The sequence below is a fragment of the Pagrus major genome, chromosome 9, assembly GCF_040436345.1.
Source record: "Pagrus major chromosome 9, Pma_NU_1.0".
Classification (NCBI taxonomy): Eukaryota; Metazoa; Chordata; class Actinopteri; order Spariformes; family Sparidae; genus Pagrus; species Pagrus major.
In genome coordinates, this window is record NC_133223.1 from 23055869 (window position 1) to 23083158 (window position 27290).

A 27290-nucleotide genomic window follows, 5' to 3' on the forward strand; every position below is an offset into this window, starting at 1 on the left:
TGAGTAGTGCATTTATACTATATATATACTTTATTTGCACACATAAAATTACATAAAATCAGATTTGCTAGTAACTGTGCAGTTAGCACTCCTATTGGCTGATTCTGCCGGGACTGGGAGCTTCACTCACCGGGGGAGTGTTTGTTTACTACTGGAACAAACAGCTCGGAGCTAACTACTTCGCATTCAATCTTCAGAAGCTATTTCGGCAACACAATACAAAGACATCTCTGACATGTCAACAATGTTTCTTCACATTCTGTTGCTCATTTTTGTTCCTTTCTTAACGAACCCTAAACCTGCGACTGATGTCATGTCACAGTGGAGGAGGTGAAAACAAAGATGACTACATGCACACTGGTGGCATTGACATACATGTTTATTCAGATGAGTTTGCAGACTTATCTTTGATATAATGACAAAAAAAACTCTCCATTCAAGTCTAGAACATGCACTTTGGTGTGTTTACATGAATAAATATCGTCTCTTGACAAGCATTGTGAAGATAAAATACAGTATAAGAGCAATGTCTGTCTGTGTGGAGTCATTTCAGTCTCCCAGGTAGTAAGATCTCAAGTAAAACTCTCCACTGGACTATTTTTAGTTGAGCTGAAGTTCTGTTTCACAGCAAACAGTCTGGTGGATAGTTTTACGTCTAAGTGACACGAGAAATGTTGTGGCACGAGTGGCGAAATTCACACCAGTAACATACGCTTTGTATTTCCAAGAAATAGTGGAATGTGTTTTTCTATTAAACTACTATGTCAAAGATAAGCGTTCTACAATAAAATACTGCTTGAGTGAAACATTTTCTCATTCCCAACAGTTGGCTTTCTTTCCTAATAGGGTCTGAGCCCTGAGGAAGTCGGTACACCTCTCTAAGAGGATCACTTTCTCTGGATTACAAACAGCAGAGACACATGTTCCACCATCTAACATTACTCCCACATCCGGTCTGTGCACATGCCACGAGCCGTCATGTTGTAACGCACAGAGTTACCAGTCGCCATGCAATAAATCCTGTTGCTGTGAAGCTTATTTTGTTCAGTGAGAGAGGTGTTGCTTCATCTTTACAGTCATCTTTAAGGTGTACTGTGGTTATGGAGTAGATAAAACAATATAAACTTGGGATTTATTGATCCTAATAAGCTGGTAACTCTGCAAAAAACAGTTCACATAGAGATTGTTTCACACATAAAATGCATAGCACATAACAAGGCAGTTCAACATATAACAGGACAGGTGACGGTTGAGTCCATCACTGTAGCTTTAAAGAGGTGACAGTATGATGTCAATAAAGCAACTAAGCAACTTATTTTGCATAATATTAAAGGAAATACACATTAATAAAACAAAGACATGTTGATGGAAACAGGAAGTATAAGAGATATTACCTACACATTCAATCAAACTTCCTTTTGGTTTACTCCATTATTATACGAGAGTATCAGTAACATGAGTCACAGGACAAATGGTCTGGCATCATGAGAAAGTTAAACAGCCTGTCACAAGTTTCATTATTCTCTTGAAGCTCGTCGTGTCATTTTGAAACACTGGACCATCATCATCTGTGTTTAAGTTTAATAGTGAAAGTGAAATAAGGCAAGCATGTGAGAAATATGCAGTGCAGTATTTGTACCAAAAGGCACTGAACAGGTTAATGTTAAACCTACTGACTGACTGACCATCTGTCAGTGTCAGGCACCATGAAAGGCTCCTCCGTGGCTGAAATGATGACCTAAATTTAAAATACCAATCTTATGAAACACACAATTGCTATCTTATACGATTGTTAATGATTCTGGAAATGTGACTTGCTGGGCCACCTTAGCATCTCATCTATTTTTGTGTGTGTTTACTTCCGTGCGACAGTTTCAGACAGCTTCTTCAGCCTCTTCTTCAGCTCCAGAGGGAACTTCTCGTAGCACTTCTTACACACTGGCTTCATGTCAAACTCCACGAACTTGTTCCTGCGGAAGAAAGAGTTGCGGTTGGAAATTAGACGTCATCTTTCTCAGTATGTATCTGCGTCCATGCTACGTTTACTAGCATGAGAAAGGGTTTAGCAGTTACACTTTAGAACAATGATAACAAACTAGTAACAGAATAAATGTCGAAATGCTGACATACAGGTTAAAAAAAGTGGTCATGAGTCAAGATTGTACATGGGGATTTTAAATAATTTATCAACAGGAAAGGAGCCTTTATCTACCAGATTTTATTTGCAATGCTTGGGAGAGAAAGCAGAATATTTAGTTTCAGACCAAGCTGCAAAATAACCTGTACTTTTGTGATTGACCATTGCAACTTTACTTTGGTGTCTTGTAAACCCATGGGGGGGGTGGGGGCACTTTGTGCGCATGACACAAAAATGAAAGAAAATCAATCAATCAATATTATTTTCATCACAAACTGAGCGGAGTTGAACTTTTAGCAACACCTAACATCATCCGTAACATCTGTCAGTGCCTTCTTTATACACGGAGAGGAAAAAATCATTCAAAACAAAGTGTTTTATTCCTTTGTCATTTTATAGTTCTAGTGTTTTAGATTACTTATTGATCTTTTAGCTCGATAACAACAAAACAAAAAGACAGAAAGGACACAGGGGAAAAACAAGGTGGAGAAATGGACAACCTGCAACAAATGTTCTCTGCTAGAACCAAATCAGGGCCCATATTTCAGGGACAATTGGTGAAAAGTGATTTGTGTTTGTGCGGACCTAGGAGCAGGTGTTCGGGGGATTTTTAGCATTCTTAACATTTTTCAAATTAACTACTCCACTTGCTTGAATGACAACATTCATGTATAATAACACCTTTGAGAGTTGCGAAGCCTTGTCAGTGGTAAAACTTCCTCCATGAGTTTTTCAGTGGTTATTTTCTGTATTAAATGCCTTTAATTCCACTAACACTGGCAAGCTCCCTAACCCCCCCCAGCTGTCCCGGACGACATTTCCTCCCAAAGCAGATAATCGCTGGCAGGACCAGAGCACGTGTGAAACCCAGTGGGACCTCTGCACTTCCACTGCTGCAGCCAGAAAGCTGCCGGAAGTGATTAAGGCTTTACCCTCTATGTCCAGACAGGCTCGGAGACCCAGGAAACAACGCATTCACTTCACCAGGTGACTGATCTGATTTTCCTGTTTGCATAGCAGAAGTTACCAGAGTACCAGCCTTAATCCTGATGAGTGTTTTCAGGCTGAGAAGTATTCCAGTGTTAGGTCACTTAAAGGGACACATTATGGCAACAAACAGCTGACTGAACTCTGCAACTCACACCAAAATAAAGAGCACTACAGGTAAGAGGTAAAATATATATATGTTTGATTTTGGGTTGAACTGTACCTTTAAATATGTTAAGTCTGTGCGTCTCCCCCCTCATAAATGTCTGCCTTTATCCTTTGGCTCATATAATATAACAGTGACATGCGGGATAAAGGTTGCGTGGGGCATGTTTGAAATACAATGACAATGAAAAAGCAAAAGAACAGAAACAGAAAGGAAAGAAGATGAAAACTGACCAAAGGAAGAACAGTGGAAGTGAGGAGAAAGGAGAAAGAGAGGATCACAGACACATGGGTATCAATTTCTTCTTCTTCTCTTTCGAGTCGCGTTCGCGCTTGGCCAGCCGGCGCTTCATGTCGTCCGGCAGGCGATCGTAGCAGTGCTTACACACCGGCTTCAGATCCACCTCCACAAACTTTTCCCTGACAGAGCAGGGAGGAGGGAGAGATGGTGAGGGGTGTGAAAGAACAGGGAAGAGAAGAGGAAGGGCGAGGAGAGGAGGCAAGAAATAGAAGGATGAGAAGGAAAGCGAAAAGGTAGGAGGAGGAGGAGAGAAGAAAGTTCGAGAGAGGTCAGGAAAAGTGGAGCAAGAGGAGGACAAGGAAGAGGGATGATGAAAAGGAGGAGAGAGGGAGAAACAGGCCCACAGAGATTATAAGAGAAAGGTGAACATGAACAGGACTGAAAAACAGACAGGCAAATAGTCACAGACACAAGGTAGTTGTGAAGGAGAAAAATGAGGAGCAGAGAGAGAAATTGGCCCATTCGCATGTGAATTTCTGAATATAATTAACACCAAATGAGTACATAATCTAGGTCAAAATGTATGGACTGATCCAACTCCACACTTGTGTGTTACTTACTTGAGGGTGAGCTTGGTGTTGCAGGTAGAGCAGGCAAAACAGTTGACACACCAAGCCTTGTTGAGGGCAGACACCACTGACAAAAACAGAAGAAAACACAGTCACATGAGGTGCTGATGATCATCACATGATTAGATCTAATAACATTTGGTTGAGTCAGAAATTCAGAATCTCATTTTCATGGCAGTGCCAAGAAAATCTACACAGAATGTATAGATCAAACTACAGTACACTGATGTAAGGAGGGCTGCCGATGAGTGACAGATGACGACTCCACCCATAAGCCATAAAAATAAGTTTCCTCACCATCTCCTTCGATGACACGATTGCAGTGGTAGCAAACATCTCCAAACAGCTGACGAGGGAGAGGAGATAAACAGAGAGTGAGCAACACAGTGACACGTCCTATGAGTTACGAAATTATACAACACAATGCAGCACAGACGGTCTTTATCTGGGCTCATATAACATGCCTTGTTCAAATAACATGCACACGAGCATCGGCTACAGAGGCATTTTGTAGAGTACAACACTAGGTGGAGTCATTACATTAAGTTTCTGATCCAGCAGAGTTTACACTGAGAATGTTAAGTTACAGAAATAATGTATTTGTTCTAATAGTTAGAGTTTCTTAAAACTTTCTTTTTAAAAGAATCGGTGCCAACTGTAAAGAGTCTTTTCTGTAGGTGTATGTTCTGTATTTGGAGGGGGATCTGAGGGTCCCTCCGGATTTTGCAACGAGAAATATGCAATTTCACATTATTGTCCATTATTATGACCTTATCGGTACAAAAAACTGGGAAAGCTAGATCTGGGAAAAGTCATTTAGTCAGTACTGGTGCTCTCAATATTGATTCTACATTAATCATCAGTCTGGGTGGTGCCCAAAACAGCCCAGGTGCTGCGTCTAGGCATTATAGTGATAAGGGAAACCCTTGAGAGTGTAATTTTGCTGATACTACTGTAGTGTATGCAGTCTATACAACTGCACAGGAAAACAGGAAAATATCTCCCAGGAGTATCTTATATACAGCAGAACAATCTCTGTGTGTGGTTTACCTAAAAAGATAGTTTTATATTTTGATTTTGTATTTTTGTATTCAAATGTCTGCCTGCATTTGCAAATCAAAGTGAGGATTGATTAAAATTTACATATTATCAGGCTGACTAACGGACCTTTTCAGAATATTTTTTTAACTAAATTGAATTTGAATATTTTTTTCATTTTCTTTTCAAGCATCTTACATAAATATAAAGGTACTTGGTATATGTGGTCCCATGCAGAGGTAGGTTGTATGTAGGACTAGTTATCACAGTGAGTTAGGTTCAAGTATAATACATAGTTTCTCTATATTGTGTATTCATAACCGTTACCAACACTGTTGAGTGTTACCTGGTTGTAGTGTGTTTCACAGTAGGCCAGGCCCTTGCGCTCGTAGTGACGGTGTCCCAGGAAGGGTTTCTCACACTTAGCACACACAAAATGCTGCAAACAAAACCCACAGCCAAGCGCACATGGTTAGCACCAGCCTGCAGTCAGTAACATTATCATAGTCAGGCAGCAGCAGCACAATCTGACTCAAGATATTATCAGGTGGGACCAGACCAGTCAAGATGTCCTGTTACTGCGTCCAAACAGAATACAGAGTAGAGACGGTGGACAGAAGAGGGAGCACCAATCCTCCAGACATACAGACAGACATGTCAGGAATTAATGGGAGGGAATCACCATTAATGTTTGATAATGCTCACTTAAGAAATAAATAAATGAGGATTCCTCTTGTGCGAGGACGTCATGGATGAGTTTGACAGGGCAGGGTTACACCAATATGAGGTTTTAAAAGCCAAAACAAATAGGTGGTTATGCTAGCCAGTTTATCAGCCAATACTCTTTTAATTTAACAACTTTTATGCTCAATATAAAGGATGATTTTCCCCATAACGGTATTCTTGTAGTGTAAAAAAAAGAGCCTCTGGCAGAGCATTAAATTACATCAGACAATAAAACTCCTCACAGACCCCAATCGACTTTTTAATCCCAAATTGTTTGCTGCTGTGTGAGTACATGAATTTGACCTACAATGTACTTTTTGTCTATTCTTTTCTTTTCTTTTCTTTTCTTTTCTTTTCTTTTCTTTTCCTTTCCTACCTATTCCTTTCCCCTCCTTTCTTGTCTTTCCTTTTCTGTCCTTTCCCTCCTTCTTTTCTTTTACTTCCTTTTCTGTCTCTTCCTTAACTTGTCCTCTTTTCTTTTCTTTTTGTCTCCTGTCCTGTCCTGTCCTTTCTTTGTCGTATCCTTAATTTTCCTTTACTTTCTTTCACTTCCTTTACCTTGAGTTAGGAAAAGGTACCTGGGATGAAACTATAAAAATGAAATATGAGTTTACTTTGTGGTAAACTGGCTAATACAATATAAAGATATCATACTAACTGGTGAACTTATATTAGTGTAACCCTTGTATGGAGGCAGGGAGGAGTGAGACATGGGGCAGCAATCAACGCCAGGCCGAACCTTAATGCCCTCACCATGTCAAAGTGTCTCTCACAATAGGCGTGACCACCTCGCTCATAAAACGGGTGGCCCTGAAATGGCCGCTCGCATACAGTGCACACATGATGCTATGTGTGGAGGAGGGAAGACAGGGAAGAAATATGAAGAGACAGAAGAAAAGATGGAAGGTAGGTGGTGGAGTGACTCGAGAGAGAAAAAAACAAAGAGGCAGACAGAAACCGAAGGAACGGTGTACACAGGGAGGAGATGAACGCAACTGTGGAGATAAAGCTGGTAAAAGTATGAGTCACACATATGGCACATATTAAAATGAAGTCATCAGAATGAAATGAATAAATAAAAGAACAGAGAATCAAAGGTCATACACATACTCTTGAATGAGCGGTTACTTCCAGTTTCTCAAATATCTACAATCTCATGTACATTTCATTTCAGCAGGAAATCCATAAATTCATTATTGTAAATATTGGGAACTATATATATAGAAAGTAGAGTAAAAATCATGTCAAACAGAACACACAGTGAACACTATCATTTAAAATGTAAACACACTTGGAACCAATCTGGTAGACAATACTAAACAAATGAACAGTGATCTCCTTAATGTGGGTTTGAATGCAACGTAGACATAAAGTTGTGTCTGAAGTTGCACAATTTAACAACGCACCTCCACATGCCACTGCTTGCCCATGGCATTGACCACACGGCCCTCGATGGGTCTCCTACAGGCCCCGCAGATGGGGACGCCCATCTTGTCGTGGCAGGGCAGACAGTAGAGCTCCCCCTTCAGCTCCCTGGCGTCAGCTGTCAGCTCCTTACTGCAGAGACAGAGGTGAAGAAAACTAGATCAGCCCAAAATACATGAAAACACATTCCTTAGTACTCTCTACATGGTAAGTTGTTGCAAAATGATCACATTCTGTTTTATTTATGTTTTACACAGCGGCCTAACTTTTTTGAATCAGGTTGTCATGTAATTGGACACCTGATACCTCATATGTGTACTTACAACTGCGCCACTACATGGTTCATCCACCAGAGAGCAGCCTTTGGTCCATCACTCACTTGTGGCAGATTGAAAGTGCTACATGTGTTGTTATAAATCTGCATAGACTATGCACTTGTTTTCATGATATTAACATTTTATTGCTGTATTAGAACTGCAACAAATGTTTATGTCATGGATGGTCTGTGTCATCTCAATATATTCAAGTCACTGGATCCTGACATCAAAGTGTGCACAAACCTGGCAGCATCATGATTGCCTAACACATGAAGTGTGAGTCGGGCATGGCACTGGAAAGACCTCTATCTTTTCAAAATCTGACGTGGGACTAAAAACACAGCTGTCCAGGTTTGAGTGTGCGCATGTTTACCCGCAGTTGTTGCAGTTGAAGTGATCAGGGTGGTATGGGTCGTTCTTGAACAGCAGAGGCTGCTCCTCAATAATGGCGTGGCACTTCTGGCAGATGTACTTGCCAAGGCCCCGGGCTTTCTCTCTATTGTGACATGGACGACACAGGTGCCTGATGGGAGAGAATGAGAAGAAAACGACATTAAAAGACAAATAGAGGGATGCATGATCAGATAACATGTTCTTCAAGGATCCTTCCACCTGCACAGCCCGATTACAGAGCGCTTTTTGTCCTGTGTAATACGACTGATGTAGAGAAAATCAATGAGTGCATGACATGGGTGCATAAAAGTTTGTAGAAACATCAATGCCAGATAAAACAGCATCATAGAAATGATCATCCTTCCTAGTGGTAGACTTAAACTGAATGATGATGGTGGAATGATGGTTGTAGAGGAACTGACCTTCCAGCATTCTTCACAAATCCAACATCAGCGAGCACAGCCTGGCAGATATCACAGCAGAAACAGTCTGGATGCCAACTGTTGTTCATAGCCTTGATCACACGGCCAATGATGAACTCACCTTGGGGAAGAACAGGGGAGAACTCGTTTAAACAGTGGCGTGGACATTTATTGTTTGAATGTCATAAACCTGGTTGGATGGTATTTACTGTCTGTTACTGCAGTTCCTGTACTCACCACACTGGTGGCAGCAGGGAGCAAACAGCATCTGGAAGTCATGTTCACAGTATTTCCTGCCTTCAAACTGTCAACAGAAGTCAAACAGTTAATTAAAGCATGCAGCTTTACAATCACACAATATAATCATAATAACATCAGGTTTTCTCATGAAAAAGTGAATCTAAATGCAGAACTGCCTGCTGTCACACAGTAAAAAGTGTTGTTGGGAGTTTTATTATTTTGTGAATGCAAGTGGTGAAACTTTAGGCAAAACTGCTTGGAGTTAAATTTATTTGTTAGTTACAATTAATTATAATTAAATATCAGACAGCAGATTGAAGTGGTCAAAGTAGATTGAAGAAAGTGTTGCAGTTAGGGGAGGGATCTTGCAGAGATCTGGCTATTATTAACAGATGTGCTAAATTTCAACCACAACAATGCGTGCCTCACATTGTTCAATTATTAGTTCTTAGTCATCTGGATTACTGTCCAGTAGTGTGGTCAAGTGCGTCAAATAAAGACTTGGAACAACTTAAGTCAGTCCAGAATAGAGCTGCGTGACTCACTCTGAACTGTAACATCATCACACTGCATGTAACCTTACGTTGGTCACTATTGAGGGACAGGACAGTTATTCCTCTGCTCTGTTGTATGAGAAGTATTTCATTGTATAAAGGATGTACTCCACCATCAGTATTTATATTACAGTAGCTATGCAAGAGGTTGTTTTTCACTTCCTGTCTCAAAAATGAACGTAAGGCAACATTTAACGTTGTGTAAAGAGAAATCAGAAATGATACATTTAACTAGTAAAACTGTTGTAAGAAATGCCTATTGGCAGAGAACACCAGCCCTTCTTTTACTGACTATTTAGATATAATGTGGGTACTTTTATTCAGAGTTGTGATTATCTTCATTAGTAGTTTTATTGTTGTTGTTTCATTGTTTTTTTGTAGCTTGCTGTCATTTTTTCTTTCCTTTTGCCTTGGATTTTGAATTACATAATTGTTTGACATGATGTAATGTTTACCTTTGTAGATGGCTAATTGAGAACTGTTATATGTTACGAATCAAATTAGTGCAGAAAACAGTTGAGGAACGGGTTGTTTGAGAGTTGCTTCTTGAAATTCAGTGATTACACAGCATACAGAACATTTTGGAGTAGCAGGCTCGGACCAATGCAAAGAGTCAAACCTTGAAAGATGGATGACCTACATGGTATCATACTGTATAACAAGAAATTATTAGATTTTTCTTTATCTTATCTTTCTCTGATTGTGCAGCACAAAATGCAGATATGAGGTTAAATTTTTAAATCACATGTCCCTTGTCACAAGCCCTCATGTAATACCAGTTTGTAAAGGCTTGGCTATTTACTATACTATGCTATGTACTGCATAAACACTGTGGTTATCCAAACAGCCATCAGCGCCCGACAGCCTCACATCCTCTGTACAAAAGCATTGCATAATACACTACAGCTATTGAGGAAATCAGAAACCATCTCTTTAGAATTTCTTCTAGTGAAAACGATTATAAATACTTCCTGCATTTTAATGTTACATAACTTCTTTACATGACATCATCAGTGGTTTCTTTTCCTTTAAATCACCTCCTATTGTTTCTCTAACAACCATTTCATTATAATTCAAATGTAGGTGATTCAATGGAACAGTATTTATTTATTTTTTGGCCTTTTCATGACTTTATTTGATAGAACAGCTTGAGATATGACAGGAAATGAGATGAGAGAAAGGGGGGCCGAGGGTTGGACTCGAGCCTTTGTACATGGAGCGTGCTCTAACCAACCCGCCCCAATGGAACAGTATTTTTTGCAGCATTAATGTCTCAATAATAAATCAGCGATGCTAAAAACATCAACAAGCCATAAATATATAAAAAGAAAGAAGAAAATGTATCCGCTGAGACTCTCTTAAACTAAAACACTCTTTTTAAAAGGAAAATGGTAAAACTCAGTTGACTGTTTATTTATGGCAACAAGTTCTTCACAGGGACTCAAAGGTTAATGTAATGCCCTTGATGTTTATATTGATCGCAGCATTATAGACATCTTCTCTTTGATAAACTGACTGAACCGAGGCTCTCTCGGGCCTGCCGGAGAGACATCTGGCCTTGCGTCAAGGCTGCTGAGCAAACAGCTTACTGGAAGCGGGCTTCTGCTAAGTCGATGTTGCATTAAGGTTGTGCTCACTCCTCTTTATTTACCTCAACAGGGCCATGTGTTTAGATTCTTTGTCCGAGGAATGTGCGCTAACAACAGCCTTGCACGAAACAGTGATCTAACTGCCTGTAAAGACAGAGCTGGTCATTGACCCATCGGCGCCATTTGGAATGTGTTTTAAGCTAAAAAGACGTGTTACCATGGTTACATTTATCAAGAGTGCATGTCAGATAGGAGCTGCATGCTCAGGTGTTTTTTCAAGCATGCCTAAACCAATCAGGGTCTTTTTTCACTGAGTCATATCGGCTATAAAAGTGCAGTGATCATGTTTATTGAAATCCACCCTCCAGGTGTGTTTAAACCTGTCAGTTACGGCATCATGCACCTTTATTGGCTGATGAACGTCACACTGAAAATACAAAGGTGAGGACAAAGTTTTACCTCGTAGAAGAGTCCCTCGGGGAACTGTTGGAAACACTGGGCGCACACAAAGCACTGCTCGTGGTAAAGTTCCCCGTTACTGTTCACTATCTTCTCAGCCGGGGCAAAACCGCTCTTGCAGCGCTCACACATGGCGTTGGCCAGAGCGTTGGCCATATTGCTGAAAAGAAAAACATATCAGAGTCAGGATCAGAGTCAGGCATGAGACGCTTGAAAAAGAATTTGTATAATAAGTGAGCAGAAATGCAGAACAAAATGAATAATGTTGCAACTAATGAAACAGAGCATATATTTACTGTCAGAGGATTTGCCAGAAGAGTTATAGTTTTCTGCTTTATTGTAGTTTTCTAATCATTTTTGTTTTATACTTTAATGGAAAGGACTGTATGCATCTTGATATTTTCAACTTAATTAAAAACACAGTGTATCTGTTTTAAATTCCTTCATACATTGGTAATTTGTTTCTGTGAGTCATATATCTTTAATAATATCAATGAACAACAGACAGACAGATAATAGAAACTACCAGGGTTGTGTCGGGATGCACCAACACCATTATTTTAACATCTATTACATGTTTCTCCTGTCATGAAAACAGCTGGAAGATGTAATCAGTACAAGCAGAAAGGAGAGGAGAGATGGGAAAATGTGATGCAAGACGTTATCAGCCCATGAAAACACACGCAGGCACACACATAATGTCTTGGTTCGAGGTGTATTTTGGCTCTCTGTATCAGGGTGTGGGGATCAATGAGGTTTGGAACCTCCGTGTTGTCTTTTGAGAGACATGCTGAAGTTACGTTTATTCATCTGCACTGTTTCTGCAGTTTTTTTGAAGACGCAGTACTACATATGAAGCCAATCCTGCCCTTTATTAAACAATCAGGATTGTTTTACTGCCTCTCTGCAAAATCTGTGATATATCAGTGGGGCAGGGCCCCAGGCTAATTATTTTTTCCATTGGAGGCACTGGTGCCAGAACCTGGAACAAGTATGTGGTCACACCCAAAAACCTGCCACCCACTATCAATCTTACGGTTATTATTTACCTAAATACTGCTATCCCTGTACTTATGACAGACGTGTGTAATGACACGTGAGGACAGGAGGGTAGACATCTGGCATTGTCCTCGCCTCCGAAATCTCAAAAGTCAACTCTGACGAGGGAGTGTTCATTTGCACACGGAGCAGAAACGCTCCCACGCTGGGTTTGATGCATTCAGGTTTTGAGACTGCTGAGTTTCCTTCCTTTAAAAACTGATTCAAACAGTAATTACCATGGCAACGGCAGACGCTTCAAGTAGTGTTGTCACGATAATGGAATTTCTAACTTCGATACAACACCTTAAAATATACCCATATTTTGATACCACAGGGGCATACAATTTCAGATTTTCATTATAAGATAAATATAACGAGGCTTGTGTTCAGTGTGTTAAGCACAAAAGTATCTAAGTCAATTTACTTCTGTAAAAGGAGGGACTATGTGGGCACTACAGCGTTCATGTGTCAACTTGCTTTAGGAGAGGAGAGCAAAAAAAAACGCAGCAAGTACTGGAGTATCCATGCTCGCAAAAATGAGTATTGAAACCATTTAAAATAATCAGTATTGATATTTTCATTCATTTGACAACCCTACTTACTACTCAAAACATTTACAGTATTTACACCCTTTTTCTGCTCACTGTCACATTTGTGAGTCACAGCACATGGATGCTAAAAAACATTAAATTCACTCATGTTAGAGGTGACAACTAGAAAAAAATCTTATTGACACTTTTGACTAATGATTATTGACATTTTTATCTTTCACTAATACAACAAGAAACCTTCATACCGCTGATAAACATGAGTGTGATGGATGAATGCGGCAGGGGAGAATCTGTAACAGTGGACATTTCTCTTGGTACATTTCGTCACATCGCCCAACCCTACTTCTATTACACATTAAGGCTTAGGCTGAACTTTGGACTACATCCATGATTATAACAAGGAAAAACCAACTGTAAAACTAAATGATCTAACTGATTCGAACCAAGCATAAGCAGCCGATGTACAAAACTGTACCTGTAACAAAAGTACCAGTGCTGATACACACAGTATAAGAGTGCTTGGTGGCTAAAATAAAGTGGACGTTAATGACAACATGTTGGAAAAAGAGAAAAGGAAAAGGAAGAGAGAATGGTGGGACCATCCTGGCTTCTCTGCTTCGTTTGAAAGGTCAGAATACCAAAGTGTATCCAGGCAACACACACACACACACACACACACACACACACGACAAAACCATGTAGGTTTTTAATGGAGTGATGCCATCTGTTCATATTAACTTAGTCAGATCTATTTGGGAATTAAAAGGAATTACAAAAACTCGCAGACACACGGTTCATCACTTCTCATTTTTAGTGGCATACCTCTAAACTGCTCATCATTCTAACAAATCACATCTCAGTTCTACCAACGGACCTGTACTACACAAAAAGAGAAACTGGCATACACTTTAACACATTGACTACATTGAAACCAGCTTCCATCTGGGTCCACTCCTCACAAGCTTATCAAACACATATTGTTCTATAAAACACCCTGTCAGGCCTGATATCACACACACTGACAGCCCTGCCCTGTCCGAAGGATTTACGAGAGGATGTGATACATCCCTTAGGCATTTCCACCCTCCTATCTGCCTCTTGCACCCTGCGTGAGTGAGAGGCAAGCCTAAAAGCAGTTGGACAACTGAAACAAAATAGGTTTATTTGATTAAAAAACCCAATGCAATGCCAAACTCTCACAGCTCTTATTGCTGTTACACCCACTCTTATAGAGGTTTTGGACGGACCAGTTACTCTGAGGGAGTTGCCTGTGTTGGAAGATGGACATGATCCCTCACCAGGTTCCCACCGACTGTCAGTTGTGTTCTGTGTGGTCAAGCCAAAGGTAATGTTTCCAAACACTGGTCCAGGCTCCCCAAACAGTGTGCTAAATTGACTTGGTTAAGCAACAGTAGTTTTAGGCTGAATTGGTAACATTTTTTACCTTAAATTATATACAAATATAATAAATAAAACTAAACATGTATTTTGGATTTAACATATGTTTTGGCAAAGGTTTGAGGCACAAACAGGCATTGTAACCAGACACACAGGTTGGGAGCAGGTTTCCTAAGAAAAAGAAATCCACATATGACTCTCCTTCCAGCCCTGTTAACCCCACCATGCTGGCCTGTGACTATAAATGGAGGCTGGTTGTCAGCAAAGGGAAAGGATGCAGTCTGTCACTTCTGTTATGGATACCTTCTGTTGCCTCCACCCTCCCTCCTCTGGTCTCCACTTTCTTTCTTTTGCATCTTCTCTACTTCTTTCGCCTCTGTTCTCAGTACACATCTGCAGGTACTGACTCTCTCTTATGTCAATATTATGGAAACCTGAGCCCGGATATTGCACTCACTCATAGAAACCAGCCACCCAAATACGCCATATTATTTTCATCAAGATCCACAACACCCTATCTCACAATGTTTAAGAAAATGAGAAAATTCCTGCTTTATCCAGATCCACACCAAAAGTTAATGGGGTCTATTCTGGGCTAAGACACATCCTCCGATTTCATGGAAATTTGTTCAGGAGTTTTTGTGTAATCCTGCTGACAAATCAACCACCAAACAAATGGACACGGGTGAAAACAAAATTTCCTTGGCGAAGGAATTAATCCTGAAAATAAACGGCACATTAATCAATAATTAAAATGATTGTTAGTTGTAGCCCTTATATCTGAATTTATCAGCTGCCAAAGACAAAATGTGTCCGTGGTGACACTAGCTTTTTTATGCAATACCACTAGAAGTCACAAAAGTCAAACATTTTTAAATACCAAACATTTTTAATGGGGGGTTTTAATGCCTCCATGACACTAATATCTTCACCCATATCTTCTTTATTTTTTTGTGTCCAACACTGAGAAAGAAAACTCAAAATGTCCCTGTGGACAAACCTGTAGGTGACCCTATGTCCATGTCCCCTTGCAGCCTACGATGAGGCCAGATCAGTCACAAATAAAGCATTTATATTTAGCCTTTCTGTCCCTCATGTGCACATACTTGGGATGCCAGTTGACATATTCTATTTTGCATAACAACTCCCCCCTTGGCACCAAAATAGCCCTTCTTGTGTACCCCCTGCGGTAGCGCTCGGAGCTATCCCTGCACAAACATGGCACCTAAGGCAGCTTAAGCAAATCAAACTGGCTGGTAGAGCCAGCTCCTACAATATCAGAATTCTTCACATTCTGTAACACTACAGTAAGCTCAGAGCCTACAGACCGAATTCCTTAACATACACGTCCTCGACCTGACAGCATTTTTTCTGGCACCGTCATCAGTTGTATTGGCACGTCAATTACCAGAATGTATTATTCTTAATCTGTGATGGTAATCCAGTGATCATCCACCAATCACACACAAGTATCACATAAACAAATCAAAACCAAATCAAACCACAGCTCCTGTCCCAGTCTATGCTCCGTACGTGCTCAGAGATACTACACTTAAGCTTTAATGATTATGGGTAGACCTGTCATGATATTTTGTCATTGATTTATCGATTTACAGTATATTGCCTGTTAAGGAATGTGCCAAATGTTATAATATTTATTTAGGTTTTGTTAACAACGGTCTTACAATGACATAAATATAGCTTATTAAGTATTTCTGGCCAATAAATCATGAGTATGTTTTTTTGAAGGAGGATGATGACTGAAAGTGGAGGTGTGTCCCAGAGAGTGAAGCAGCCTCTGACAGAAAACTTCAACCATCAAGTTAAAGGCTTTAAACTGGCTGCTAAGTAAAGTCTTTTTACGCCACATAAGTAGGAACATCTCATCCATATAAGCAAGAATAATGACAATAATAATAATCACTAGGTATGGTCTAAGGACCAACAATCTGATTCCTCTTCTTTTCAAGATAACCCTTGTTTTCTAAACTGTGTACTTACAACCGAGCATAAAAATCACAGAACTCCTTATAGACTTTGACATCGCTCTTTCGTCTTTGGGACTTGGATACCGGGACCTCTGCCTCTCCGCCATCACCGCCCTGAAGCCTCTGATGGTAACCGTTCATCTCCCCATGAGTAACATGGTCCGGGGCTTCACCGTCCTCAGGTATTGAGGGCGGCAGGACACGACCGTTCACCTCCATACTCATCTACAACGGCCCAAATTAGCTACTAAAGTCCATCAAACTGCTGAATCAAAACTCAAACCACTCCGACAGAAATCCCCTGTGTTTGTTCAACGCAAGTTTCCAGTATCCAGTAAGTGGTGCGAGCTGTAATCCACATGGAAAGGACATCGAAACATTGGTCAGACTGCGCTGGGAGTACTCTACCTCTCTCTCTCTCACACACACTCCCACTTTCCCTCACTCCCACATCAACTCTTTTTCTTTTTTTTCTCTCTCTCTCTCTCACACACACACACACACACACACACTCTTAGTCTCCCCTCCTATCACACTCGCTGTCTATTCCTGGGTAGGGTACTGAAAATAAAAGAGCCCACCCTGACGCCTGTCCAGAGGTCACTGTGCCATCACACACACAAACACAAACCTTAGTGGGGTTTTTTTTGGACATCAATATAAATATCTACCCATGCTATTAATCTACATGTGTGTGTTTGTGTTTAACAGCTGGAGCTCTCAGCTTTCTGGAAGATATAACAACGTGGCTCCAACTCAGTATTGCGCAAAGTAGGAATGTCACACAGGAAAGCAGAAAATCTAAAGTGTTGAGATGCCAAATGACAGGAGCAGAACACATTGCTGTTTGTTCCAGTCATTGTATAAATACACTGGAAGAAGAAATCCCTCAGCAGTGTGTTAACAGAGGCATACAGGGCTGAAATTAGAGCCAAATATTGTCTCAGGGATGCAGATCAACACTACAAGGGTTGTGATCTGAATCTGAACCGATTAAATGGTGAAATCTTGGTCGCTCTTTGCACATAGTCACCATTTCCTTTGTCATGTGATTGTTTATGGACTGCTTATTTTGGGCAGTAAAGGTACCTAACAGGATTAAAAATCAGGCCCTACTGGAAACATGCTATGCGAGCCAACAGAATGGCTTGAATATCCTCCTGAAGCTATCTAGAGCTGTAATTACAAGATATGTTAATCGTCCATAAATCCCATGTTGGTCTCAGCCTCAGATTTCCTTTAAACCCACGAATCTGTGTCCCCTCTGGTTAAGTGATAGCTCTTTATGTGGCTAAACTTAACTGGCATCTCAAATTAATGACCGCTTCCCAAACCATCAAAACAACATAAAGCCAGATCTGGAAATACACTCCAGTGAGACAAACATGTGAGACACTCCATTAGAGAACAGCTGCTGTGTGTTCATCCTGCAAAACTGAGAGATTTACAATAAATAATAAATGAAGAGTTAAACATTGCTCTAGCAATGCGTGTGTGTGTGTGTGTGGGTGTGTGTGTGTTTGTGTCCGTCCAGCTGAAACATGTCTGAGTCCTTCAGGATAACGGTCCTCTACATTACTCCATCATTCTACAAATAGACACCTAGTGGAGCCTCAACTCCAAACTAGGTGCTGGCAGCTGCCGTTTTGTGTCTGTGTGTTTGTGAGAGTGTATATGTGTGTGTGAGAGGGTTTGAATACACAGTAGCGACCACTAAAATGTGCTGTCAAACTGCATATAACATCCAAAGTCATTCATTTGATTTTTTTTTTCTGTTTTTGTTTTAAATTCTGGCGTTAATTTCATCTCTAAATGTTCCCCCTTTTTAATTTGTTTCAAAACAAGCAGTGGTGTATTGTTGCGACGTGTATTCAGCCTCACTTTTAAACCCTATCTAAACTATTCAGTCTCTTTCAAGGGGCTGTCTGGGTTGTGAAATGAATGACATAATGAGCCAAACATTTCACCAGGCACCATCCGAAACAGAACAAAGACTACGGAAAAGTCACCTGTCCTTAGCTGGAGCACTGCTGGGATTTTCAATGGGTACAGTGTTGAGTGACTGGGGTACAATGGACACAGGGTGGGTACTTAACAGGAAACACTTGCATTTTTTCCTGCTGATTACAGACATTGCCATGATGCAGGGTGTTCCGCCCTAAAATGAAAGCTCAAAAACTATTCAGCCCTCTTGTGTCCAGATTAATATATTTACATGTGAATTATTCCTATTTGATTTAAAACAGATTCAACTTCAGCACTGAACATTATTAAAAATTTAAATATACTATAAATATATATATATTTAACTATATTAAGAGTCAAATGAATCAGATCGAGGCCACCAATGGCACTGCAGCTCATCAACAATGTCCAGCACACCCATCTCTCTCACTCAATGATACATCTAACAAAAAGCAGAGACACAGTAATAAACTGAAAATTGCACAACATGGAAGGTTTCTTCCATTTAAATGGAAGGAAGACGAAACAAAGCAAAACATCTGCTTGGACAGCGAATACTGCTGTGTTAGTAGTTTCCAGTTTGCAGTGTTGTTATGACAGTGCTGGACGGACTCAGACTAACTGCCACTGACCTCAAATGTTAACCATCATAGAAAAGAGAGTGAAAAATCACATTAAATGATAAAATAATATGAAAAATAATGATATGTAAAATTAAAATCATAAAACAGTGGAATCAATCTGCCCTGGCCTACTCCAGGTTTCGAGCTTGTTTTTCAGAGAAGACTCAATAACTGTCTTGGTCTTTACTTGGTATCATTACCATTTAAACTGGTGACTTCACCCTTAATACTTGGTCATTACGCCAGGGCAAGGATTGAAGCAGTATACTAGTTTTAAGATATACCTTTTATGAAAACATTTGCTTATCTGAGGTACTGAATTCTATTATTAGTGTTATTAAAATATACATACATCAAGTTAATCACAAGTTTCACGTCTGTCAGGAAATAATAGTTTGTGAAATTATACTAAAGCATTTGTTTAAGCAAAACACCCTTCTGTTTTCATTCCTTTAAGGGTCATTTTAACTGATAATAATAATAGTAATTCTGTGATGCCATGCTATCGCACTTTGACTTTCTGATACCCTTGCAATGTTTTAATTAATTATTAAGCCCCATCTATGTCATATTAAAGGCAGGAAGGGGCTTCTTTGTCTTGTGTGTTGGACATCGTTGATGTTTCAATGATGTTTCGTTGATGTGACATTCTAGTCTTTGATTCATGGGCTACCGAGGCATCCTTGACACACTGGATTTGTAGTGTTGTGACACTGTTTTGTCCTCTGGTAGATCAATATTAAAATTCTCACAGTCAAGACTAAAGCATAATTGGATATTTTAGCAAAAGGAGCAGAGGTTTTCAACGCATGATAGAGACAGAGCGAGAGAGAGAGAGAGAGAGAGAGAGAGAGAGGGAATGTGAGTGAAGATATAAATGCCAACCTGAACTTAAAAATGGCTACAGCAACTGTCAGCAGTCGACAAAGTGTCACTGGAGTGTTCCCTCTGCAGGATAGGATTTTGAGACTTCCTCACCAGGTCATTAAAGATCACTGGCGAGGTTACAGGTCAGGTCACCCATGCCAAAGCCTTGGAAACTGAAGTAGGAAATAAACTGTCCCACTGAACTGACCTCTGTAGCTATTATGGAGATGGAGCCATTAATTTTCTAACAGAGGGGGTTTTGTGACTATAATCTACTGCAGTGGTTCTCAACAGTCCATGTGGGCTTGGCTCCCACAGTCACAAATATTTATCCCAATAACACTGACAAGTATTTGTCTATGACATTTTCCATCTGCCATTCTTCAATCTCTCATTACAAAAGGCTCAAAACAACATGGAACCTGTTTTGCCTTGACATTTTAAATATGTAAACAAATAAAAGCTAATTACATAAAAAGATTTTTCCTATGAACATTTTATGTAGTGTCTCAAAATGTGATGCTACACCTCCTGAACTCCTGAAAGGGATGATAGACAAGGAAATACACGGTTGTTATCATGGCCAAAATGATCCACACAAAAATAAAATATAGGTTCAATTATTGTTCTGTCATAATCGTTTCATGAAACATTTCTGTTCTTGTCTTTGGTTTGGCTGATTAGATTTGTGTCTGCAGACTACATGTGAAAATGTTCAGACCCCGACTCTCGACCGGTGCAAGACAAACAGATTCAGGCCAAAGAAACAGATCAAACACACCCTGTTCACACACCCACACTCCCCCTTGCGCACTGTGTCAACAGCAACCATGGCAACACAGACATAAGGGCTGCTGGCAAGGCACAGGTACACACACACACACACACACACACACACACACACACACACACACACACACACACACACACACACACACACACACGTAGTGACACACACGTAATGACACACATTGATTCAGTGCAAACATAATTTATGACAAACATTTCCTTTGTTATGCACTTTCTGTTCCAGACGCCCAGTTTGACCTGAACAATCAAGGGTCCAGTTCCACTCTTGACTCTACAGGACTGACTAGGACAATAATAGGAGAATAACAGTAACATGCTATACGTTCTTTCTCCATCCTTTAAAGTGAGCAGCAATTTCTTATTCCAATGCTACCAAGCTAATTTACAGGCTCATTTAAGACCCCAGATGTACTGTAACCCTGCACTGCTGATTAACATCATTCATTTTGTCAAATTATGCCAGTGAAAGACATGCTGGACATGATTTGGTCTGCTTTTGCATACAAACAACTATGGCTCATTTCACTGTAAGTCAGAGAAAGTTCTGAATGAAGTTTAAAAAAAAAAAATCAGGTATGGCAATGGACTGTATATCCTGCTGGTGTTCTTGGTTTCCATCAATGCTGTATTTTGTACTGACTTTACAGGTGGATATTTGGCCTTTTCTTTGTTTTTTTGACAGGACAGGTGAACAGTGACGGTAAATGAGGAGAGAGAGAAATGGGGACAACATGCAGCAAAGGACCATAGGTTGGAATTAACCCGGGCCGCTACAGCAATGACACAACTTCTGTACATGGGGTGCAGGCTTTATCAACTGAGCTACTGGGGCGCCCCACAAAGAACACACTTTTGACTGTAACAGATTTTTATCTGAAAAAGTTCCTATAACCAGAATTGTAAAATGTATTTTCTCTTTCTTACCACTCATGGGGTTTCACTTGGTTCTGACTCTTTTCCTACTCATTTTTGTTGATCCCCTAAAGCTTTTTCCCACTGTGTCACTGTTTTGTTTCTCTCTCACATGCCGTGCTTCTGCTCCATCTGTGGTTTAATAGAGTCTTGTTATTTACTGACGCTACTCTTTGCAGAAAGAAATTACAAAACGCTGGGCTTGATGGAGAAAATCTCTTAGCTCTTGCCAATACTGCAGTCATAATCTACATGAAATCATTTTATTGAGGTATGAATCAAATCTGATTCACTCATGATATTTCTTACAGTATACTGCGATGTATACTTACTGCAGGTAAGCGGTTTTTCTCAACTAAAAGTTTGTGATGCTGATACATTTCTGAGTCTTGTGCTTTGCTTGCCCCACATGGCGACCCTGAACAGTCAGATGTTATGTATTCTTAAAAGTTATTTTCATGAAATGATACATAGTGCAATGATTGTGCTAATAACAAACTGCGTGGTGTGTAACCAATATAAATCAACCCATCTGACACCAAATTATTGTTGCGGTGCATGAGTGGGAGGGAGGCTGGGGACTGGGGACACCTCTAATGAGAGAGCTCCCTCTTTCTGTCTACATTCCTCGCATTACTACATTCCTCTAATCACTTCAGGATCACACACACACACACACACACACACACACACACAAAGAGAGAGATTGACGGAGGGAGGGAGAGACCGGGAGAGACAGAGAGGTATTTGTAAAAGACAGAAAAAGAACATCCAAAAGTGACTGAAGTTATCGAACAAGTTGGTGAAGTCATGAACTTGTTGCCTATCACTGCCGGTCACACGACTCAGAGGAATTCAGCCATCAGCTGCAGTATTTACTGATCAAATACTCAACCACATCTCACCTTATCTATCCCTGTCAACACAGAAAATAGGCCTTTCTTCAAATGTACTTTGGTAATCTTCAAAACAAACAAACCCTCCCTAAATTCATTACATGATGCAAGAAAGTGTCAGCACCGGCTAATGACAACAAAACTGATAACCTCTGGCTAATGGTAACAAAACCAACACAAACCAGACCTTTAATAATCAACAATCTTCATACACGAATAAGCCCTCTTTCAACAGAAACTAACAATAATAATAAGGGCATTGGAAATGGAGAATTAATCATATTTTAGCCGGAAATTGAGGATGACTTACATAAAAGGTGGTGGGCAGAATATCCGTGAAACAATGCACGTAAATCCCCAGCATTAGTAGATGTTATCGTAGGGTTGAATCAACATTTCTTGGTGAAGTCTCATTGATAATTTAACATTTGCCAGAAGATTAAAAGCTTCACAAAGACAAACTCACCTGAGGCTGTCCCCTGCCAGACTTCCATAGCTGTCTGGTCTCTCCTGTCTTCGTCTGTACAAGTCTGAGTTTGACAACTCTTTCAGCCTCAAAGAGTTCATCTCCCCTTCGCCTCTCACTCTCCCTCCCTTCCTTCCTTCCTACCCCTTGTCTGCTGAGAACACTCAGTCCACAGAAATAATACTCTAATGAAAGTGTGTGTGTTAAGTCTAGCTGTCGTTCTCTCTCTCCAAAATAACACACCTCCAGGGCTCACACCCTTGAGGAAGGACACATATAGAGGTGTGGTTTCACAGCCTGCACACCTATCAAATACTTCTTGCGCCTCCTCCTCCCCCTCCTGCCAGCAGGTAGAGGGAGAACGCCTCAGAGGCAAGGAGAAAGAGCTGCAGAAGAAGAGAGAGGCATTTTTCCCTCTCTGGCCTTTACTCCCACTGTCTCCTTTACCTCCTACTTCTTTCTGGTTCATTTCTCTGTTCAGAAAAGCCTGAGATAGACAATAGAGTACAAACGATAGATAGATAAGATAAGAAGAAAGGCTATTTTCCACACAAATACAATGGAAGTGTGTTGGTAATGATAACTGGTTATGTGGAAAAGAGGCGCACGTATCACTCTCATGAGGTCATCTGAGGTCAGCATCAGAGCCAGAATGATACCGGCTGTTTAAGGCTTAAAGCAAAATCTATATTTTACTACCTACACTTATGGATGATATTCTGTCAGGGATAATTGTGATAAATGATATCACTACTATTTTAAGACCATTGTATGCCACTGATATGATAATAATATTACAACATAGCATAGAATATTCAGACATTGAAATTGGAACTTGAAATAACTTTTAAAATATCCTAAAAATAAAACATCAATAAAATAAACCAAACCAAATAACACAACCAAAACAATAGATAAAATGGACTCTCGGGCTGTGTTAAGAAAAACTGCATGTAAATGCAACAAGGCAATATCGAGGTCAGCAAAAATGATCAAAAGGATATGTATGATACGATTAAATAATATATTTACGATAAGGTGATAACGTCAATATCGAGACAGGTCTAGTGAAAAAGACTAAGGCAGGACAGTTTACAGTTAAACAATAGACTTTGTATGACAGATTCAGAGTAGATACAATAGGATAATAGTAAATATTAAAGATAATAGTAAATATTAACCAGCAGACTAAACTGAAAATAAGTTTAGTCTGAATAACTATGTGCAAAAACAAATACAACAAAAATGTATTATACATTTATAGAATGATGTGTCCTTTTTACGTATGCATGAAAATATATAAAGACACAACATGACACAATTATTACAGTTATTTTTATTATTGACTGATTATTGAAAAATCACATTATAGAGCACAAAGGGACATCTTCAAATTGCTTCTATTGTCCAACCAAAAGTCCAAAGACTCCTTTTTTTATCAGAAATAAAAAAAGTAGCAAACCCGGATATTTAAGAAGCTGCAACCAGCAAAAGTTTGACACCTTTTTCTTGAAAAATGATTGAAATGTTTATCAAAATAGTTCGCTGATCGACTAATCGTTGCAGCTCTAGCCAGTGTTCGCAGCTAAAATCTTTATCCAAAGTGCAGGTCACACTAAAGTTGGTATAGCATGTCATGTAATTGAAGTGTAACATACAATTTCAATTACTGTGCTCAGCCTCATGGAAAACTGGCCATATCAAGCACTGAGTAACCTGATGTCTCATCAGGCATCAGTCAGTCTTATCCAGGCCTAATAACAGCACAGGGGTAAAAAAAAAAAAAAAAACTCTAGTCGACACATTTCAGTCCCAACAGCAGCATGTTTGGGAGGCTGGGAAAATAGAGACTGAGTAAAGATGCACTCTTTTGAACAATGCCACCCACTATGGAGTCATATTTTCAAGCAGGCGCACTTGAGCTCCATCGTTGTAAACTGTGAGATTATTTCCCAGCAGAAACAACAAACTATTGAAAAGGGGGAAAATGTCAATCTATGAATTATTCATCACAGTGTTACGTGGGAACAAGCGATCCTCCTCGACACAAAACATAGCAGATGCACATTTTCAGATGGAGCTGAAAATTGCTTCTCTGTGACATTATTAAAGCAGAGAAAACATTAGCCAGAGGCCAAACAAAAAAAGTCAACAATCGTCCAAAGAAGAAACAGATGTAAATGGAGCTCAGACTGCAGACTGATAGGCAAGTTAATTCTGACACTGTTCGTTTATAGTTCACCTGTGTACCTGTCATTACAGAAATCACGAAGCTGTGAAGGTTCGGTGTTAAATAGCTGAGTAAAACCCCTGAGAGAAATCATGTCTCTTGTTAACATCGACTGACAGTTAAGTGCCTTATAAACAGCTCACACTCTGCAGATTCACCCTCAGCAGCTTGCCTTGACCTGTTCAGCATTCCACATGTGGTTTGATGAACACAGAAGCGTAAAATCTGAATGCTGAACTTCAATATCAGATCCTGCAGCAGCTGCAGCTGGGTCACAGAGGGCTGACGTGTCTGAGTATGCCAGAACATTCATGATGAGTCACAGTTTTAGGCTTTATATCTGCATTCAGCATACCTCGCAAATCAGTCCATCTGAGATGTGCATTTCAGTCAAATTTGGTTAATTTCATACAATTGAAATATAAATGAGAATGGTGATCCACTGGATAACACTGTTTAAAGTGTTTAAAGGTACATTAACCACAGTCGGATTTAAAAGCTATATTATAAGGTATATTATGCACGATTCTCCTAAAAAAAGATCTCAGTGTTTCCCACAGAATGGTATGTATAATGTACAGTGACCTGAGAATGAGACTCTATATCTTCTTCAGACTTGCTTTAAAAGTTTGCCTACATAGTCTTGCTTTAATTCTCCAGTTTGTATCTGCTCTGTTGACTTTCTTCGTCAGCAGTGTGTTTTATGAGGTCGCCCAAAAAAAAAACAACTTTCGTTGCAACAGCAGGTGAGGCACGTGTGGAGGAAGCTTGTCGTTATTTATGTAGCCTATCGAAACCTTCCAAACCAACATGGTAATGAATGACATCGCAACAACCAGGTGCACTTGGTTCAAGCTTGTAAGGGTACCTTCAAATAGCAGAGGGAAGTGCACAATCAGTGTGTTTTATCTCTCTCTCTGTTTCCTCGGACAGACAAAAAAACAAAAGTAAAAAGTGCTAAAATGTGCCCTAAAAGATACCTGCCACAAGTAAAGCCTGTGTGTGTGAAACACTGACTCTTACAAAAATAAATCCTCTCAATCACCACTCATGACCCACCAGAAGTATGTTTCTTTCTCCAGAAATGCCTACTGCTCCTTTTAATAGTTTAGTGTTTACAAAGAGCAACACATCCTGCAACAAAACAAGTGACTAATCCTTTATGATATGCCTTTAAGATGCATGCAGCAAAAGTTCTGTACTGGTATAGATGTGCTGAGAGAGCTGTCTTTTTACAACCAATGAAAATGACTCATCACACACACACACACACACACACACACACACACACACACACACACACACACATTAAAAAAGAGCAGACATTTCCTACCAGCCCCATGAAACTTCACAACTGACCTCTCTGCCATGAGTGCACTGCCACCGTGTGGACAACATTGGTACGACAGCTGCCCTATTCATTTATCTGGTGCACAGCTAAGACACTGTAATGATTCAAATGTATTTCACACTGTATATGTACAGTTGATGGTGGGATGACTGTTTTTTTGCTCCTGAAATCAGAGAAGTATCCAGCATTCTCCATACTGACACAACGAAAAATTATCATTTTCTAAATATGCTCTGAGCGTGATAGATTTAGTTAAACATTGTATCTATTCTTTTCATCTACTTAAGTATCTTATTTTGCATAGGATCTATGTATCATCAAATTAATAGGAATCTTGGCATCACACATATGAGGAAGTATACAAACAAGCCCAAATATGGAGCTAATACTACGGTGCTAATATTTTTGCAATAAAACATCGCTGATATCAAGCTAACTTGCTTTTAAAATATTCAAAGGTACACTGATGTGTTACGATCATGCACAGCTCTGTAAACAACGCATACCATCGCTTGCACGACAACATTAAGTAAGTGATGGCACATAGCTGCTTTACAAAAAGTTATGAGAGTAATATTAATTCATCTTACCGACGTCTCGTGTCAAACTGCAGTGAGGATATTTCAGTTGTTGCTGAAGTCCCTTTGCTGTCACTGCAAACACTTCTACTGCTGTTATCTCAGTCTGCATGGCCACATCACTTCCTGTTTGTAGTGGTGTGTGTGTGTCTGTGTGTGAATGTTTGTGTCCACTTGTGCCTATGTGCCAGTATGTGTTTACGAGGGCTGGGTAGATGTAAAGCTAGCACACACACGTACTTATAGCACTGTGTGTGTGTGGTTTAGGCCTTTGGCTGCCTGACTGGTGGTC

General features: G+C 40.0%; 1 protein-coding gene across 3 annotated transcripts in view; it reads right to left on the reverse strand.

The window, feature by feature from the left end:
- Positions 1-361: 361 nt before the first annotated feature.
- Positions 362-27290, reverse strand: part of LOC141002691 (LIM and senescent cell antigen-like-containing domain protein 1) — a 32903-nt gene continuing 5974 nt past the window's right edge. Inside the window, exons 1-10 of one of the 3 annotated variants that reach the window (XM_073474071.1) lie at positions 22840-22900; positions 11323-11482; positions 8718-8784; positions 8481-8601; positions 8039-8188; positions 7330-7480; positions 5544-5636; positions 4457-4505; positions 4151-4226; positions 1118-1970 (exon numbers count right to left, since the gene is read on the reverse strand). In XM_073474071.1, coding sequence (XP_073330172.1) covers positions 1856-1970; positions 4151-4226; positions 4457-4505; positions 5544-5636; positions 7330-7480; positions 8039-8188; positions 8481-8601; positions 8718-8784; positions 11323-11478 — 978 coding nt within the window. In that variant the 5' untranslated portion in view covers positions 11479-11482; positions 22840-22900 and the 3' untranslated portion in view covers positions 1118-1855. Of the gene's footprint in view, positions 1971-3577; positions 3710-4150; positions 4227-4456; positions 4506-5543; positions 5637-7329; positions 7481-8038; positions 8189-8480; positions 8602-8717; positions 8785-11322; positions 11483-22839; positions 22901-27290 lie in introns of those variants that run through there. The other 2 variants (XM_073474072.1, XM_073474069.1) reach the window with 2 other exon arrangements.